Here is a 16530-nt window from a genome sequence, read left to right on the forward strand (position 1 = left end):
GCATTCTGCATATATATGATAGTGCTTTCAAACTTTAAGCCATTTTATGAATGCTGTCCAACTATATGGATTCTTCTTCAACTTTCTTATTTCACTCAATAGGATGCTTTTGAGATTTATACAAGTTATTTCATGGAACTCCAGTTTATTTATTTTAAACTGCTATATCGTATTATATAAACATACTACAATATATTTATCCATTCCCCTATTGACGGATGTTCAGAGTGCCAATTTGGTACTGCTTTCCTTTACAGACAGGCGGCACAGTTTCTACAGCATATATCTGGGGTAAAATTACCTAACTATAAGATATGCACATCTTCAAGTTTACTAGCTATCACCAAACCACTTCTCTAGGTAGTGTTTAGCTATGTTCACTCTCACCAGGAATAGATGAGAGTTCCCCTTTCTTCATATTCTTGCTAACACTTGGTATTATTTGATTTTCTTAATGTTTTGCCTGATGAGTATGAAATGGGACATTTTAAAACTAATTTTTAATACCTTTTCAAATAGGAAGACAGGAAGTCAAATTGTCTCTATTTGTAGATGACATGATTGTATATTTAGAAAACCCCATGGTCTCAGCCCAAAACTCCTTAACCTGATAAGCAACTTCAGCAAAGTCTCAGGATACAAAATAAATGTTAAAAAATCACAAACATTCCTATACACCAATAACAGACAAACAGAGAACCAAATCATGAGTGAAGTCCCATTCACAATTACTACAAAGAGAATAAAATACCTAGGAATACAACTTACAAGGGATATGAAGGACCTCTTCAAGGAGAACTACAAACCACTGCTCAAGGAAATAAGAGAGGACACAAACAAATGGAAAAACATTCCATGCTCATGGATAGGAAGATCAATATTGTGAAAATGGCCTTACTACCCAAAGTAATTTATAGATTCAATGCTATCCCCATCAAGCTACCATTGACTTTTTTCACAAAATTAGAAACAACCACTTTAGATTTCATATGAAGCCAAAAAGAGTCCATACAGTCATGACAATGCTAAGCAAAAAGAACAAAGCTGGAGGCATCACACTTGCCTTACAAACTGCTGAGATTATAGGTATGAACCACTGTGCTGGGCCATATTTGTATTTTATAACTGGTTATTATTGATGAGAGGCCATTAATTTTTAATTTTTGAATTGTTATGTGGGAATAAAAGTCAAAATTTTAAGGTCAATCATTTTGCTTGCAGAACAGGACTCTTTCTATGTTGAAGAGCAGTTATGGAAAAGTGGAGAGAATATTGACCTAGGAGTGAAGACAGCTGGTTTCTAGTTTTAGTTCTTACAGGACCTCGGGCAAGGTACATACTTTCTTTGGCCCTATTTTTCTTTGGCCCTAATTTTCTTATTTGCAAAATTAGGACTTTAGCTAGTTGATGGATAAAAGTCCTTCCATTTTTTAAACTTTGATTTTAGGTGTTGCCTTAAGGCCTCTGTTATTTCATATCCATGTTAATTTAAAAGTATGGGCTAATAGTACTCCTGCGTACTGGTGGAGTCTTTGTTTCGAGTTTGTGCCATTGTGGGACAGAAGGAATGAATCTCAGCAGTATCTCAAGAGTGACCAGGTATTTACACTGAGTAATCGCTTAGTTAGATTTATGTGCCTACCTGGTGGTATGAGTTAGTGATAGTGGTTTAGTTTTTTTGTGTCTTTTTGAGGCAGTCTTGCTCTGTTGCCCAGACTGGAGTGCAGTGGTGCAATCATGGCTCACTGCAGCCTTGACTTCCCAGGATCGAGCAATCCTCCCACCTCAGCTCCCTAAGTAGCTGAGACTACATGTGTGTGACACCATGCCTGGCTAATTTTTATATTTTTTTGGTAGAGATGGCATCTCACTATGTTGCCCAGGCTGGTCTCAAACTCCTAGCCTCAAGTGATCCTCCTGCCTTGGCCTCCCAAAGTGCTGAGATCACAGGCATGAGCCACCACACCCGGCCCGACAGTGGTTTTTAACAGGCTTAACCTCTTAACCGGTTTCAATAGAATCTCCTATGACAGTGGCTCTCAGACTTTCTGAATTCACAGAGCAGTAGAATTTACAAAACACCTTTTGAAGATTGACCTAGAGTTACTCACATTCAATTTTACTAAGTGAGGACATGAGGGAGAAGGAGATGGGAAACTCTACTAACATTATTTTATGAAAAGAAAGGCTATAGTAATACAAAACAGTAGGAAAGATACAATCTTAAAATTTAAAAGAAGTAAAAGTAGCTTTGTGAAAAGTTACCCTTATTTTCTACATGTCATCTCTACTTGGTGAAATCTTTTATCTTATATTGGAATTGGCTGGTAGGTCTTTAGGAATCAGTTATCTAGGAAAACAGCAGTTCATATAATGCTAAGAGCACTATTATGTTATTGCTTCATAAAGAAAGATCATTTACTTTAAAGGACACACAAATATAGCTATATGAGTAGATCTAAAGTACTGTGGATAAAAGGAAGGTAAGTAAGTGGGTCTTTAGAATTTGAATGATTTTGAGATCAATTAATCATCTTCCTGGAAACCCCCGTAGTGCTTTGTTTATTATGTTAGAGCAGTAATCTCTCACCAACCTATGGTTTTGTCAACAATGACTTGGGGGCAAATTTCTCTCAAATTTGCCAAAGGTTTCATATAGGTAGAATGTAGTTCTAACCCCTTAAAACTGAGATGATGAGAAGAATCCTTGTTTTCTTCTCTTGCTGTCTATGAAGTTGTATTAATAGGCCAGTCAATTTACAGTCTGCCCTCTTGTTACATGGCTTAGGAAATCATGCCCAGAATATTCAGCACGGCCGTGATTTGTGCCCAGAGCGGGCAGTTTTTCTGAGACTTGAGAAAATAAAACCAAGAACAGAAGTGTAAGAGAGATACTATATTTAAGCCATTAAGGACTGTTTGAACACTTAAAAATACGTGACTTTGGAGACCCTTCGCAGCTCATACAGCTCATAATGCATCAGCAATGTTTCCTGAATAACTGAATGTGATTACTGAAGCAGATTTTGGCTTTTTGGTTTGGTAGGGGGTGGGGGGGGGTGTTTGCTTTTTTGTTTGTTTGTTTTTGTTTTTGTTTTTAAGGAAGCTGGGAGTCTAGGAAGATAGAGGTTTGGTTTATCTTTCCTCCATTCCACTCTCAGCTCCAACTTCCACCTGTCCACCTTCCAGTTTCTGGTGCAAACAGAGAAGCGGGGTTTGGAATTTAGGGAAAGAAATTTATTATAAAGCTTGTTCTGTTTTTAGCTGGAAAAAAAAAAAATGTCCTGGCTACCCGATTAGTCTGACAACCATCCCACCACACAAGCTTCTGAGGCACTTTGTAAAAACACTCACAACACTTGTAATAGGGAGATCAGTGCAACTCCTATTAAATTATGAATTTCATGGTGAAAGGGAATATCCTTCTGGAACATGGTAAATATTTGGTAAATGGTCATTGAAAAAATGAATGAATGAAAGTATTCTAGAAAATAAGTATGTTAAATCAAATTATTTTATTTCAAATAGGCAGATTTAGTAAATAATAATAATTAATAATAATAAGTAAATAAGTACACTCTCAACATTATATTATAAAGCTGCCCGCTCCAACATTGGTAAAAGTTCTCCAAATACCGCTCATAAATTTACTGTTGTCTACCTTAGAAGAGGTTCTTTCTTTCTTTATTTTTTTATTCTTTCCATCCTTAATGAGCACCTACTCTGGGCATGGCCAAGAATACAAATATAAATAAGAGAGGTTTTCAGTTCTTACCAAGATCCATCTGCAGGTTCTAAATGCAGAACCAGAATAATCAAAGTAAAAAATGCTACAGTAGAACTAAAAACAATTTTAGTGAGTGAATAGTTCCATGCTACTTGTTGCAGCCCTCAAAAAAGGAGCATTTGTGACAACAGACATTGTCTGGTAGGAAGGGCATCTTGATGAACAATGGCACTTTATAAAGCAAAAATCAACATTTCGTTTTGTTTTAGAGTGTATTACTAAGAAATGCCTTTCTACAGTGCCATTTTGGATTGCTCAGACAAGAGAAGAGTATATTACTTCAAGGAAGATTTTACTCCTTTTTTCCAGTTCTTAGGTCATCAGTCATCTTAAGCTGGTGCTTCATGATTGCTGTGCTATTCAAGACTTTTCTTTTTCTGGTCTTAGCTTTCAGAAGGGGAATAATAAAGGCAGTGAGTCCTTGAGTTCGAGGTGATGGGGTGAGATCCACTCAATAGCCAGGATAAATGATCTAGTCTTCATTATAAATTTGAAGAGGGCATTACATTCCGAGGTGGTAATAGAGTCATAGGAAAAATAAATTAGCCTACCTCAATCCTCCCCAAACAGCCCTGGCAGATTGCATCATTAACCTTAAAATAAACAAAGCGATTTTGGTGACAAACTGGAAAAGTGACTTGAGCATCCCTGAATGCATTATGGGTTATAAGGGACAGAGCCTGCCGGAAAGCAGTTCTGCCAGTGAATTATTCCCATATGAGGGTATAAAGCATGTCCGAGGTGGCAGCTGAGTCTAAATGTAACCTTCTTGACACCCGCCTTAGGAGACCCTGACTAACCCTTCAGCGGAAGCCTGATGGGCAGCATGCAGTGACTGGGCAGGGATTCTTTTTTGCTCTTTGCTTGAACCTGGGCAAAGTTAATGAGGAGCATCACGAGAAGGTTGAGGATAAACACTATCTTCAGCTGGCTACCAAGGGAGTTACATGGGTGGGGATTATCTACTGACTCATTTGATTTTCCCAAAAAGGGCACCTGCAGTATGAATATGAAATGGGATTATAAACCTGGATCATTTTGATAGTCCCGTTGCGCTCCAAGGCCAAGACCAGGTGCTGGTGTTTTTCTTGGGCTTTGAGGAAAATGAGGTGTTGTAGGCAGTGCTCCTCCTCCTTCCAGTCTTTCCCCTCCGGCAACACTTTCATCTCCTGCCCACTGCCAAAGTCCCAGATTCTGACTGTTCCTGAGCATACAGAGAAAAGACTATGTGGGTAAAAGTGACTTAGAGAAAGCTTGGCTTTCTGCTCAGAGAAAATTCATCTGATCAAAAGCTTTCTGCCAACAATTTATCCTATATTTATTCCCTACTCAGATGGGTGAGTCTTCTCAGGCTTGCTGTGCATGAAATTTATTCCTGTATGCCTTGATTTGTCACAGGCTGAAAAAATAGAAATAAACAGGACCAGGCAACGCCTTGAAATCTACCCTCAGGCTCTCCTACTAAGCTTTTGCTCTTAAGTGAGTCTCTTCTGTTTTTATTCTCCCAACGCTTTTCAGTGTGCTAAACACGCCGTCCCGAACACAGGAATGTTCGCTACCATGCCACAATTATTATTCACAGTGAAAGATCATTCCAGTAATCTATCACATTTCTTAATGTGCTGACATGTTTTAGGACGTTAGCTCTTATTAGATAATAAAAAGTTGGAGGGAATCCCAGTCAGTAAGAATCTGCCAAGCTTGGAGTGGTTTTGTTGGTTACGTGGGAGGAAAGTGAAAGAAAAGTATGGAGTGTTTTTCTTTTTTCTTTTTTTGCTTTTTTGTTTTTTTTTTTTTTTTTGAGACGGAGTCTTGCTCTGTCGCCCAGGCTGGAGTGCAGTGGCACAGGGTCTGGGCTCACTGCAAGCTCTGCCTCCCGGGTTCACGCCATTCTCCTGCCTCAGCCTCCCGAGTAGCTGGGACTACAGGCGCCCACCACCACGCCTGGCTAATTTTTTTGTGTTTTTAGTAGGGACAGGGCTTCACTGTGTTAGCCAGGATGGTCTCGATCTCCTGACATTGTGATCCACCCGCCTCGGCCTCCCAAAGTGCTGGGATTACAGGCGGGAGCCACCGTGCCTGACCAAGTGTTTTTCTTACATTTAAAATTATACTTTCTGTTTGAAACCTAATCCTCGATATGATGGTATTTGGAGATGATTAGGTCATGGGGGTAGAACCCTCATGAATGGGATTAGTGCCTTTATAAAAAAGGCCTCAAATTCAGATCTGCTGTGACTCAGATGAAAAAAGAAAAGTAAGTAATAAAATGGGCCCCAAGGATCTGCCTTACCCCTTTGTCATGTGAGAACACAGTGAGAAGGCACCCTTTATAAACCAGGAGGTGGGCCCTTGCCAGACGCCAGATCTGCCAGCACCTTGATCTCGAACTTCCCAGCCTCCAGAACTGAGAGAAGTCGATTTCTGTTATTGAAAAACACCCAGTCCTCCTGCCCTGAGTGGTAAAGCATGTCAAATGGGCTGAGCCCAGGAGGTTTTCCTGCCTTCCCTCAAGAGGGAGAGAACAACTTGCTCAGCTCTGTCTCCCTTACAGTAGGTCTTCATCTACAATATCAGCAGGAGGGTTTGCCGCCCTTCCCTCAGTGGCTTAGGCGTTTGCTTTGTCGGTAAGACGGATGCTGGTGGGACTTTCTGTGGCTCCACAGTGTAGGCTGTTCCTGTCTCCCAGATCTGCACCGTGAGAGAGGCCAGCCCTGTGTGACATGTGACGAGCTGTGTGAGGAGCATGGGAATGGACGCACACTCCCTTTGTGTTTCTGGCTTTTAGAAGCGCTGTACTCTCATACTATCCTATACTCAGATCTCAGCAGTTCTTACAAATCTGACTACATTCTCACCCATCTGAATGCCAGCCCCATTTCCTCCTCATCACTGCCCTAGGTTAGCCAGTAACTGTGTCCTGTCTTTCCCCGGAAGTGCCTGTGTCTTTCCTTCTATTTCAGGCTATTTGCCTGCAACATCGATTCTCACACAGGTTCAAGAAAAGTTCTGATTTCATAGGTCAGCTTGCTTTTTTCTAGATGTCAGTGTGGGCCCAAAACTCTTTCCATCTTATTACATACCAAGGAGACACTGTCAGCTCCAATTCTGATAGTGCTTAAAGCATTTTAATTAATCTGATATATGACATTTGAGACCTCAACTATTGTAAAAATTTAAAGATTTATATCAGTGTTTCAGTGTTTGGCAAAATTTGTTAGCCTTCTACATTGTTTTGAACTTTGAAAAATAAAAAGAAACAGAAAGTTGCAAAAATAGTAAAGTCCTGTGTATCTTGTCCCAACTTCCCCCATTGCTTCCAGCCCATGTGACTACGGTATAGTCCTAAAACAAGCAAATTGACGTTAGAAATCCCATTAACTAGACGACAGACCTTGTCCAGATTTTACCAGATTTTTACATGCACTCTTGTGTGTATGTGTCTAGTTCTTCACAGTTTTACTGTGTGTATAAATTTGCACAACCAATATACAGAAATGTTCCATCAATCCACAGGAACTTTCCTGTGTTAACCTTCATAGTCACCACAACCCCCGCTATCACTATTTGGTAATCAGTAAGCTGTTTTACTTATCTAAATGTTTGTCATTTTGAAGACATTTTATTTTGTTATTTCAAGAATGTTATTGGCTGGGCGTGGTGGCTCATGCCTGTAATCCCAGCACTTTGGGATGCCGAAACGGGCAGATCATTTGAGGTCAGGAGTTCCGAGACCAGCCTGGGCAACATAGCAGAACCCTGTCTCTACTAAAAATACAAAAATTAGCCGGGCATGGTGGCAGGTGCCTGTAGCCCCAGCTACTCAGAAGGCTGAGGCAGGAGAATCGCTTGAACCCAGAAGGCAGAGGTTTCAGTGAGCTGAGACCCTGCACCACTGCATTCCAGCCTAGGCAACAAAGCAAGACTCCATCTCAAAAAAAAAAAAAAAAAAAAAAAAAAAGAACTGAAATGGATGAGATTGACTTTTGTCTTTTGTTAGTGTCTTTCAGATACATTCAAACTGCTGCAAATATAACTAGTTTGTTTCTTTGTATTACTTGTAATAACTATAGTATTCCACTGTATTGATGTACTGCAGTTTGTCTAACCAGTCATATGTTGAAAAATGGGTTTTTTTTCAGTTTTTGGTTATTATCAATAAATCTGCTATAAACTTTTTTTTTTTTTAAACACCACCCACTGTATGGCATTCCATTGTAGCAGTTCAAATGGATGGAGATACTTTCTTTATTGTTAACTTCATTCATTTGCTTTGGGGGACCTGGAAGAAGGGGCCAGACGGATGATAAACAGTATAGTTGTGGAATGCCTATTTCTAGGTCATTGCTCAGAGGAGAGAATTATCTTCTCACATAGGCTCTTATAGTGGTCACCTCAGGTTCAGACTCCAGTGAACCACAGGTCTTTTCCTCTCCTCCTTTAACCCTACCCCCTTTCTTATCCCTCAGCTCGAATCCTGCTCGACACCCAGAGTGTTTTCACTGCACTGTTTTCCTTCCCCTACACCAGGCTCTCCCCATCAGCAACACTCACACCCCCAGTATTTGTTTGTTGGCCACTAACAACATCGTTAAACGTTGATTAAATACTCCCTCTATACCCAGCACTGTGGTAGGAGCTGGGGGTACTTAATGAATAATCATAGTGCCCACCCTCAAGGACTCTGTGGCATTATAGGAAAACAGTCACACAAACAATTAAAAGACATTATCGTGTTCTCATACATTCCTGGGTTATGCAGAGGCCAGTCTCCTTGTCCAAATTCCCTGCTACCTTGGGACTTGCGCAGTCAGATTTAGTGGAGCAGAGAGCAGGGAGGTGTACTCCTCAGCTTTTCCCAGGTGATGGGTGGTAATGAGAGAAGAACAGTGGCTTGTGGTTTGAACTTCTCTGGGAGTCAGAGAATCTCACTTCCCAGGGTGTCCTGGATCTCTGTCAATTTAACCAAGAGGGCCTGGCAGAGTGGCTCGCTTCTGTAATCCCAGCAACTCGGGAGGCCGAGGGAGGATCACTTGAAGCCAGGAGTTTGAGAACAGCCTGGGCAACACAGTGAGACTCTGACTCCAAATAAATAAACACAATAAAATAAATTTAACATATGTACCTTTGAGAAGGACGAACTCAATATCTGAAAGAATTCTAGGTTCTAAAACTAACAACATAAAATATGGCTTGCTTGCATATAAATAATACTATTGTCAGTCATGTATTGAATTGCTTAATGCTTCTGCCTGATAATAATTGTGTACATTGCTCAGAATTTCAACAACTACATTTCATGTCTATGCAGGGTGTGCTTATGGAACAGTTAAGACTGCTTTCTCAAGAACTGGTCCACGTGAAGGGCAGTTGCATTTATTCATACCCCATCGACTCAGTATTCATGATGTTACTTCACATGGTAGTGTCATCTGCTCACACTTAAAAAAGTCAGACTTTCACACATCAAGATGCTCACTCAATTCATCAGTTGGCTTATGCGTGTAGGCCTACAGTAAATATATTCGGAGTAGTGCATGCAATTGGTCATATGGTCTAGATAGAGCAGTTCTTTCATTTAGTACGTAGTGAGTGGGGTGAAAGGCAGGGCAGTCTGTAGCTCTTTAGTTCCTGGAAGTCCTACCAGTGCTGCATAGTGTAAGGCACATCAAACGGCCCACCCCAACCTGGGCCTGGCATCCTCTCAAGTTTGGCATGGCACATGCCCTCAAGAAGGCTAGACATGTGAACAACTCCAATATAGGATTCTAGGGGTAATGTGAAAAAGTTGGCTGGATGTTTTGTCTGGTCCAGAAATCTACTGTTGGTAAAACTATTGTTAGCAAGCACTGAATCCGATGTCTGTCTCTTAGATGATGGTACCCAAAAGTGGAACGATAGGATGAGTCAGTGCAACACGGATTAGATGAGATGTCATATGCGAAAGACTTCCGCAAACTGTTAAAGCAACTATGTAAATGCAATGTGAGGAATCATTTTTAACATCCATATCAAGACATTGATGCCTATTAGATAAGGAACTCTACCACTATTCACCCAGGCACAGGAATTTCACTGGCACCCAGACATATTCCAGCCTGCTCCATGCTCTCCTTTTACCCCAAAGAATGAAAGAGTTTTCGGCAGAAATTCTCAGGACACTAAAGCAGAGACGCCACATTCTGGATGTTAGTCTGACCGTTATATGCTCCTGTGGCAAAAAGGAATCCACTTTCGTCGACAGCTGCAGAAGTCACTTCAATATTGAAACCATGAGGGTCTAAAATCTGGTATACTTGGAGCCCAGTCTCGAGTTCCCATACCTATGGGAAAGAACAAAAATATCAAATAATCCCTTGGAATAAGCCCCTCAATTCTCATCAGAATTACACCATATTCACAACAGCCTCACAGATGGAACTCTGTACATCTAACACATTTCCTAGCACTCTGCCCTGAGTGTTGGTTTGATCAAAGATAGTTCTGAAAGATAAAGTGTTTAATAGTTACTGTGCTCTCCCGGACTGTGTCTGCTGCAAATGGAGGGCTGACAGGCAGGGACTCTATTCCAGGCAGCCCCTGGCCATGGAAGAAGTGGTCAGTTGGTACTGTAAGCCTGAAGCAAGGTTAGAAATGGAACAATTGCAAGCTCAGCAGACAAAAGAAATACGAACTGGATTTATTCCCTGGTGACAGTCATCCTAGTTAGCCAGAGATCATGGGACAGGATCTGTGGTTAATAGCATGGGACCTGAGAGAAGAATCCTGGGGAAAGAGCTCATTGACTTTTCCTAGGAATGTTGTGACTAGAGACACGGGCCCAGCAAGAGAGAGAATGGGAGAGAGAGACACATATACAGAGAGAAAGAGAGAGACAGAGAGAAAGAGACTGACCTCAGAGGAGGCCATCTGTGTAATTAGGATGGGTGTAATCAGAAAATCTAGAGACATGTCAAGACTCAAGAGTCATCATTATCTCACTCTGGAAACACAGTAGAGGCCTTAGACCTGCAGATTTTCTGTCTGAGTCTCTCCTTCATGGAGTTGCCATGCTCAGATGTAAATTGCACTGCCATAACGTGCCAGCACTGAACTGGCAACACAGAATGATTGCACTCTAGGCATTGTGGCAGAGAGGACAGCATATACAAAGTGTCAGGGGTGAGAAAGTTCATCTTTTCTCCAGGGAATGGAAAGAAAGCCACTGTAGCTGGGTGAAAGGGGGAGTGTGGAGGGGATGGAGCTGATGAGATAGTCTGGGGGCCAGACAATGAAGGACCACTTGCCAGGAAGTGGTACAGCTGGGATTTGAGTGAAGTCAGTCTGGCCCTAGAGTCCGTACTTCTAACTTCTGCGTGTCCCTGGTTATAGACGGGGTTCTGAAGGGAGAAAGAGGAATGGAGGTCATTGCATGAATGGGTCTCAGGGGTCACCCGTCTCCTGGCCTGCAGTGTGATCTCTCTCCAACCAACCTGGCATGAAAACTCACCTTCATGTGTTCCTTTCCACTCTTTTATCCCACACGGGGATGACAGTTTCCCCATAAGAGGGGACTGCACGAAATACTGATTGCACGAAAGCAGGACAGGTTTCAGTTTTCGTTTTCCTCTACCTCTCTCTTTAGGCATTACCAGAAATGCACTAATACCATGAACTCAGGAGATTCTCACTTGAGAAAATCTCCAGCAAACGATCACAGAAGTCAGAGACTGAGAGGTAATTTGAAGGGTCCCCAGAGGAATGCTGTCTGCCCGTCTACACGTCTCCTTTTGGAGAGCATGCATGAAATGAGGGGACAAACACCTGAAGCACACACCTCCAGCCGTCACTGCCAGATGACCTCAGTGGTCGTGATGATGGACACAGTTAGCATGGCCACAAGCCCTGGCCTCTAGGAAGTGCTGTGATGGCCACGTTACAGGAAAGGGGTCCTGATCCAGACTCCCAAGAAAGGGTTCTTGATCTTACACAAGAAAGAATTCAGGGCAAGTCCACAGAGTAAAGCAAAAGCAAGTTTATGAAAAAAGTAAAGGAATAAAGAATGACTACTCCATAAACAACCCCTTAGGGCTGCTGGTTGTCCATTTTTATGGTTACTTCTTGATGATATGCTAAACAAGGGGTGAATTATTCGTGCCTCCCCTATTTAGACAATATAGGTTAACTTCCCGACATTGCCATGGCGTTTGTAAACTGTCATGACGCTGGTGGGAGCGTAGCAGTGAGGAAGATCAGAGGTTACTCTCATGGCCATCTTGGGTTTGGTGGGATTTGGCCGGCTGCTTTACTGCGACTTGTTTTATCAGCAAGGTCTTCATAACCTGTGTCTTGTACCAACCTCCGATCTCATCCTGTGACTTAGAATGCTTAACTTAACCGTCTGGGAATGCAGTCCAGTAGGTCTCAGCCTCATTTTACCCAGCCTCATTCAAGATGGAGTTGCTCTGCTTCAAATGCCTCTGGCAGCTAGGCTGGAGGAATGCGGCAGGAAGGGCATGGGTACTTACATCAGAAAAACTTGGGTTCATATTCCAGCCCTCCTGCTTATCCCAGCTATGTTGCTTGATCTCTCTGAGCCCTAGTTTCCTCATCTTGAAAATGAAACTCTTTATCTGTCCACAGAGAGCTGTTGTGAAGATTGAATAAGATCACAGAGACTTAAAGCTCTTGGCAAGTATTCTGAATCTACAGGGGTTACAGTAAACACCTATAAATTTATTCCTCTTCCTCCTTAACATAAATCCTCTTCCCGTACTCCGTTAAAAAAATAAAAATAAAAATGCAGACTAGTTCTATCTCCTTGATATATTTCCTTTAAAATTCCTATTTTGATAGTGAAAACTAGCCATGTTTATTCAATGGAGCATGTGGGTTGACAGCAAGCAGTCTGAACTGGCTTAATTAAAATGCTTGTTTTTTACCTACTCATGAAAGCTTAAAAATCACTCTAATGTAGGGTCTCGTCATATGTGCTGCTACATTTGCTTAATCACTCAACGATTTATTTTAAGAAGAGAAAATTGTATCTGCGTTGCCTTTTTTTCTGCTTGAAAAGCCAATAGGTACTTACCCTAATTACGGATTCAGAGCAGATAGTGAGTACTTGGTGAAAATATTTGTTGTAAAGCATGACATTGATTTCTCGTTCATGAGTGTGAGGAACCTGTTTGGTATCTTGTATCATCCTAGTCAAAGGATACATGTCCATAACACTAGATCCTGGAACAGAAGTAAGAATCTCATAAATACCCAATATTTGAAGTTTCTTATCACAAAGGGTTTCAGCCAAGCAGTTGGGTTTGGAAACAGCCAAACAGTGAGATTAGCAATATCGATCAATGCCTAGGAAATTTAATGAGGTGAGAATATTTTCATTTATTCTAGAACATTTTTGACAGATAAAGCACATATGATTCAGCCATAGAAGAAAAGCATTCTTTTTGGACTGGATTATTTTTCAAGCGCAGGCCATTTGGACTTCCTTGATATCCTTTTTAGTGAACCTCATTTTCGTATATTTCATAGTCCACTTCTCTCCTTCTTTATTATGCCTGCAGCGTGCCTCTCCATCTGTTGCACAGCAATAATGGTGATGACCAGCTTTCCGCTGAAGGTTAGCCTCCACTTAGTGGTGGAAATTTATTGTTAGAGAGCCCCTTTCAACCAATAAATTGATAAAGCACTCTGTAAACATGGTCTTATTAAGTGTAATGAACGAGAATGATCACAAGCCAGTGCTTGCAACATCGATATAAAATAAGGTTAATTTCTAAATCACCACTGTAAAGTAGAAGTAGATGAGGAGCAGGTATGCTTTACTTGTGTTTTTCTAGGTATGATTTAAGTATCAAAATTAACTGTGGCTCTGTTTTAGTGTAATGTCTAGAAATATTAATAATAATCTCAATTAGCCAGGTGTGGTGGTAGATGCCTGTAATCCCAGCTACTCGAGAGGCTGAGGCAGGAGAATCGCTTGAACCCAGAAGGGAGGTTGCGGTGAGCTGAGGTCATGCCACTGCACTCCAGCCTGGGCGACAGAGTGAGACTCCATCTCAAACAAATAAAAATTAAGATAAAAAAACAAGAATCTCAGAGCATTCCTATGGCTCAAGCAAAACTAAAACTTCTTCCTGATTTTATTGATGTAAAGATTAAGTTAATAAAAGATTAAGTTAATAAAAGGCAGATTTTGCATTGAGTTTCTCAAGTTTCTCAACTTTAGGAGAAGTTTCACCAGGAGTTACTAAACACCCTCCGAAGTGTTTACATTTTAAGATAAAATCTGTTCATGTGTAAATACAGACTGAGATGGCTCATCTGGTTGTATTTCTCAGTTCATATACCTTAATATGGAAATGTGAGCAGAATATGGTAATCAGATAGTCAAATTATACTTGGACCTTTTGGTAGATCCTTTTCATTATAGCAACAGTAACTGAATTCATTCAGAATGGATGTCAACAAATCTTGATATGCTTATGGAAACCTTGCAATCTTCTATTTTTTGGCTAGTTACACTACTGCTATAGAAATGATGTCGAGACCATTCTGGCTAACACGGTGAAACCCCGTCTCTACTAAAAATACAAAAAAATTAGCCAGGCGTGGTGGTGGGCGCCTCTAGTCCCAGCTACCTGGGAGGCTGAGGCAGGAGAATGGTGTAAACCCAGGAGGCGGAACTTGCAGTGAGCCGAGATGGTGCCACTGCACTCCAGCCTGGGCCACAGAGCGAAACTCCGTCTCAAAAAAGAAAAAAAAAAGAAAAGAAATGATCCAGTGCCAAGAAAGAATGTGGAGCCAAGAGTTAGAAGCTCTGATATTGAATCTCAGCTCAGTATTTTAACCTTGTGTCCTGCCACTAGTCAGTTGGGCTGTTTGAGATTCAGTTTCACCATTTATAAAATAGAAAAAATGATTACTACCTCATATGGTGGCTGTACAGATCAAATGAAAGAATATATGATTCTAATGGTGGTTGTCTTAATAAAAGTAATAATGATAACAACAGTGACAGTAGCAATGACATATTCTACGAAGCATTTCTAGAACATGGTACTGCTGTCATTGGGATTTAGAGGACTGATGGCTGTTTCATTTGAATCAAAGAATGAATTAAAATCCTAGACATAAGCTTCATGTAATTCTGATGTCAAGTTCATGGTCGCAGTAAGTGTCTGCAATTTTGGTGATTAAACAATACACAGAGCTTTACATTTTTGCAAACAGAGGTACTATCAGAGTGGTATAAAATTGGGAAGAAATCTTGATTTTTCTGTCTTCTTTTTCTTTGCCTTACTATTTGAATCCTTAGTGACTATGATGATAAATGGGATGGGAATGCTAAGCCTAGTAATCAAACATGCAAATTGGGGCACTAAGAGAGAAAATTTACTTATAGTCATTAGTATGTTCCTTCTAGAGGAGGTAAAACAGAGAATAGGTGTTTAAACTAAAACTAAGTCCTGTTTTATAATGTGGAAAGTTCTTTATCAAGTATGAAGTGCTAGTTCACTCCTAATACAGGAAATAAAAACACTGAATGTCAAAAATAATTACATTCTCCATCAGCAGAGACAGCACCAACCTCTTCCCTGCCTTAATTAATCCCACAGGAACTCAGAGCAGGTGGCCAGTGGGAAAATGCTTAGGAAACTCACTCTAGTTTTGTGTTCTAGAAGGAGGACCTACTATTAATATAATTCATTTTTATCCTGAAGCATAAAGGTATGCATATAAAAAGTGCTCCCTAGATGTCTAGCAGGGCTCCTTGTTTCTTTAGTAGGCATGACTTTCTAAGAGGCTACAGGAAAAATCAGCAACAAATCTGTCGGCATCAGCATTGGGACTCCATCCTCACTCTCCATTGGTCTTCCTCAAGAGGCAAAGGCTGGTGAAGGTGTCAGCACTTTTCCTACTGAGTAATGACTCGTTATTAGAGTGGCATGGGCCCAAATTTCCTCACTGCAGAAAAGGGGCATTGACTCGGCACGCTGGTGCAGCCACTGTAAGATAGGATCATATTCCTGCTTCAGAGTCAAAACAGAGCTGGGTGTAGGGGCTGGATTTGCCCTCTACATAGCAACAAGTTATATATATCCCACTTCTTTGCTTAACCCAGGCCTTTCTTCCTAGGTCCAAGAACTTAAAGCAATAACCTGGTATTTTCAGATTATTAAAACTATCCTTCCATGGAGGACAGATAACTATAGAATTACTCAAATAGAACTTTCTTCCTAGGTTCAAGAACTTAAAGCAATAACCAGCCTGGTATTTTCAGAAAAGTGCAGTTACACATTTCATTCACCCAGCCACAGAAATATATAGGAAAGAGCAGAATTGAATTAAATATCTACTGTCATGAATCATGGTTTTATAAATTACCCTTCAAGTTTTGTTTTTCTTCTAGTTAGTGCTCCAGTGCTAGTTTAAAAAAGGTTAAAAATCAAGACATGAGTTTCATTTGGCATTAATTGTATACACTTACCCGTAATAAGCATGCCGTGATTGGCATCATATATCATAGAGTAAATCTGCATGTCTCCTGGCCCTCCCTGGCTGTCATGGAAGACTTGTAATAGTGAAAGAGTTTGTATATCCCACACCCTGAAAACCTGGAAGAATAACAAACACAGTTCACCACTATTTATACTCACTTTTCCCACCCAAGATATTTAGGTGAATCATTTTCAGTCTGAAATATGCTCTTATAAACTTATACCAAAGTATTATATGATGAACATAAA

The 16530-nt window shown here is 40.8% G+C and overlaps 1 protein-coding gene across 3 annotated transcripts in view; it reads right to left on the reverse strand.

Annotated features, from left to right (window-relative positions):
* Window positions 1-16530, reverse strand: part of WDR64 (WD repeat domain 64) — a 156604-nt gene that overhangs the window by 54301 nt on the left and 85773 nt on the right. For all 3 annotated transcript variants that reach the window (XR_004434498.1, XM_033200785.1, XM_033200786.1), the window contains 4 exons: window positions 16272-16398; window positions 12858-13006; window positions 9987-10110; window positions 4816-4991 (listed from right to left, as the gene is read on the reverse strand). Coding sequence is in view for 2 of the 3 variants with exons in the window: in XM_033200785.1 (XP_033056676.1) it covers window positions 4816-4991; window positions 9987-10110; window positions 12858-13006; window positions 16272-16398 (576 nt within the window). In the remaining variant the exon portion in view is untranslated. The remainder of the gene's footprint in view (window positions 1-4815; window positions 4992-9986; window positions 10111-12857; window positions 13007-16271; window positions 16399-16530) is intronic.

This window comes from Trachypithecus francoisi, unplaced genomic scaffold, assembly GCF_009764315.1.
Source record: "Trachypithecus francoisi isolate TF-2019V2 unplaced genomic scaffold, Tfra_2.0 Lachesis_group5, whole genome shotgun sequence".
Lineage (NCBI taxonomy): Eukaryota > Metazoa > Chordata > Mammalia > Primates > Cercopithecidae > Trachypithecus > Trachypithecus francoisi.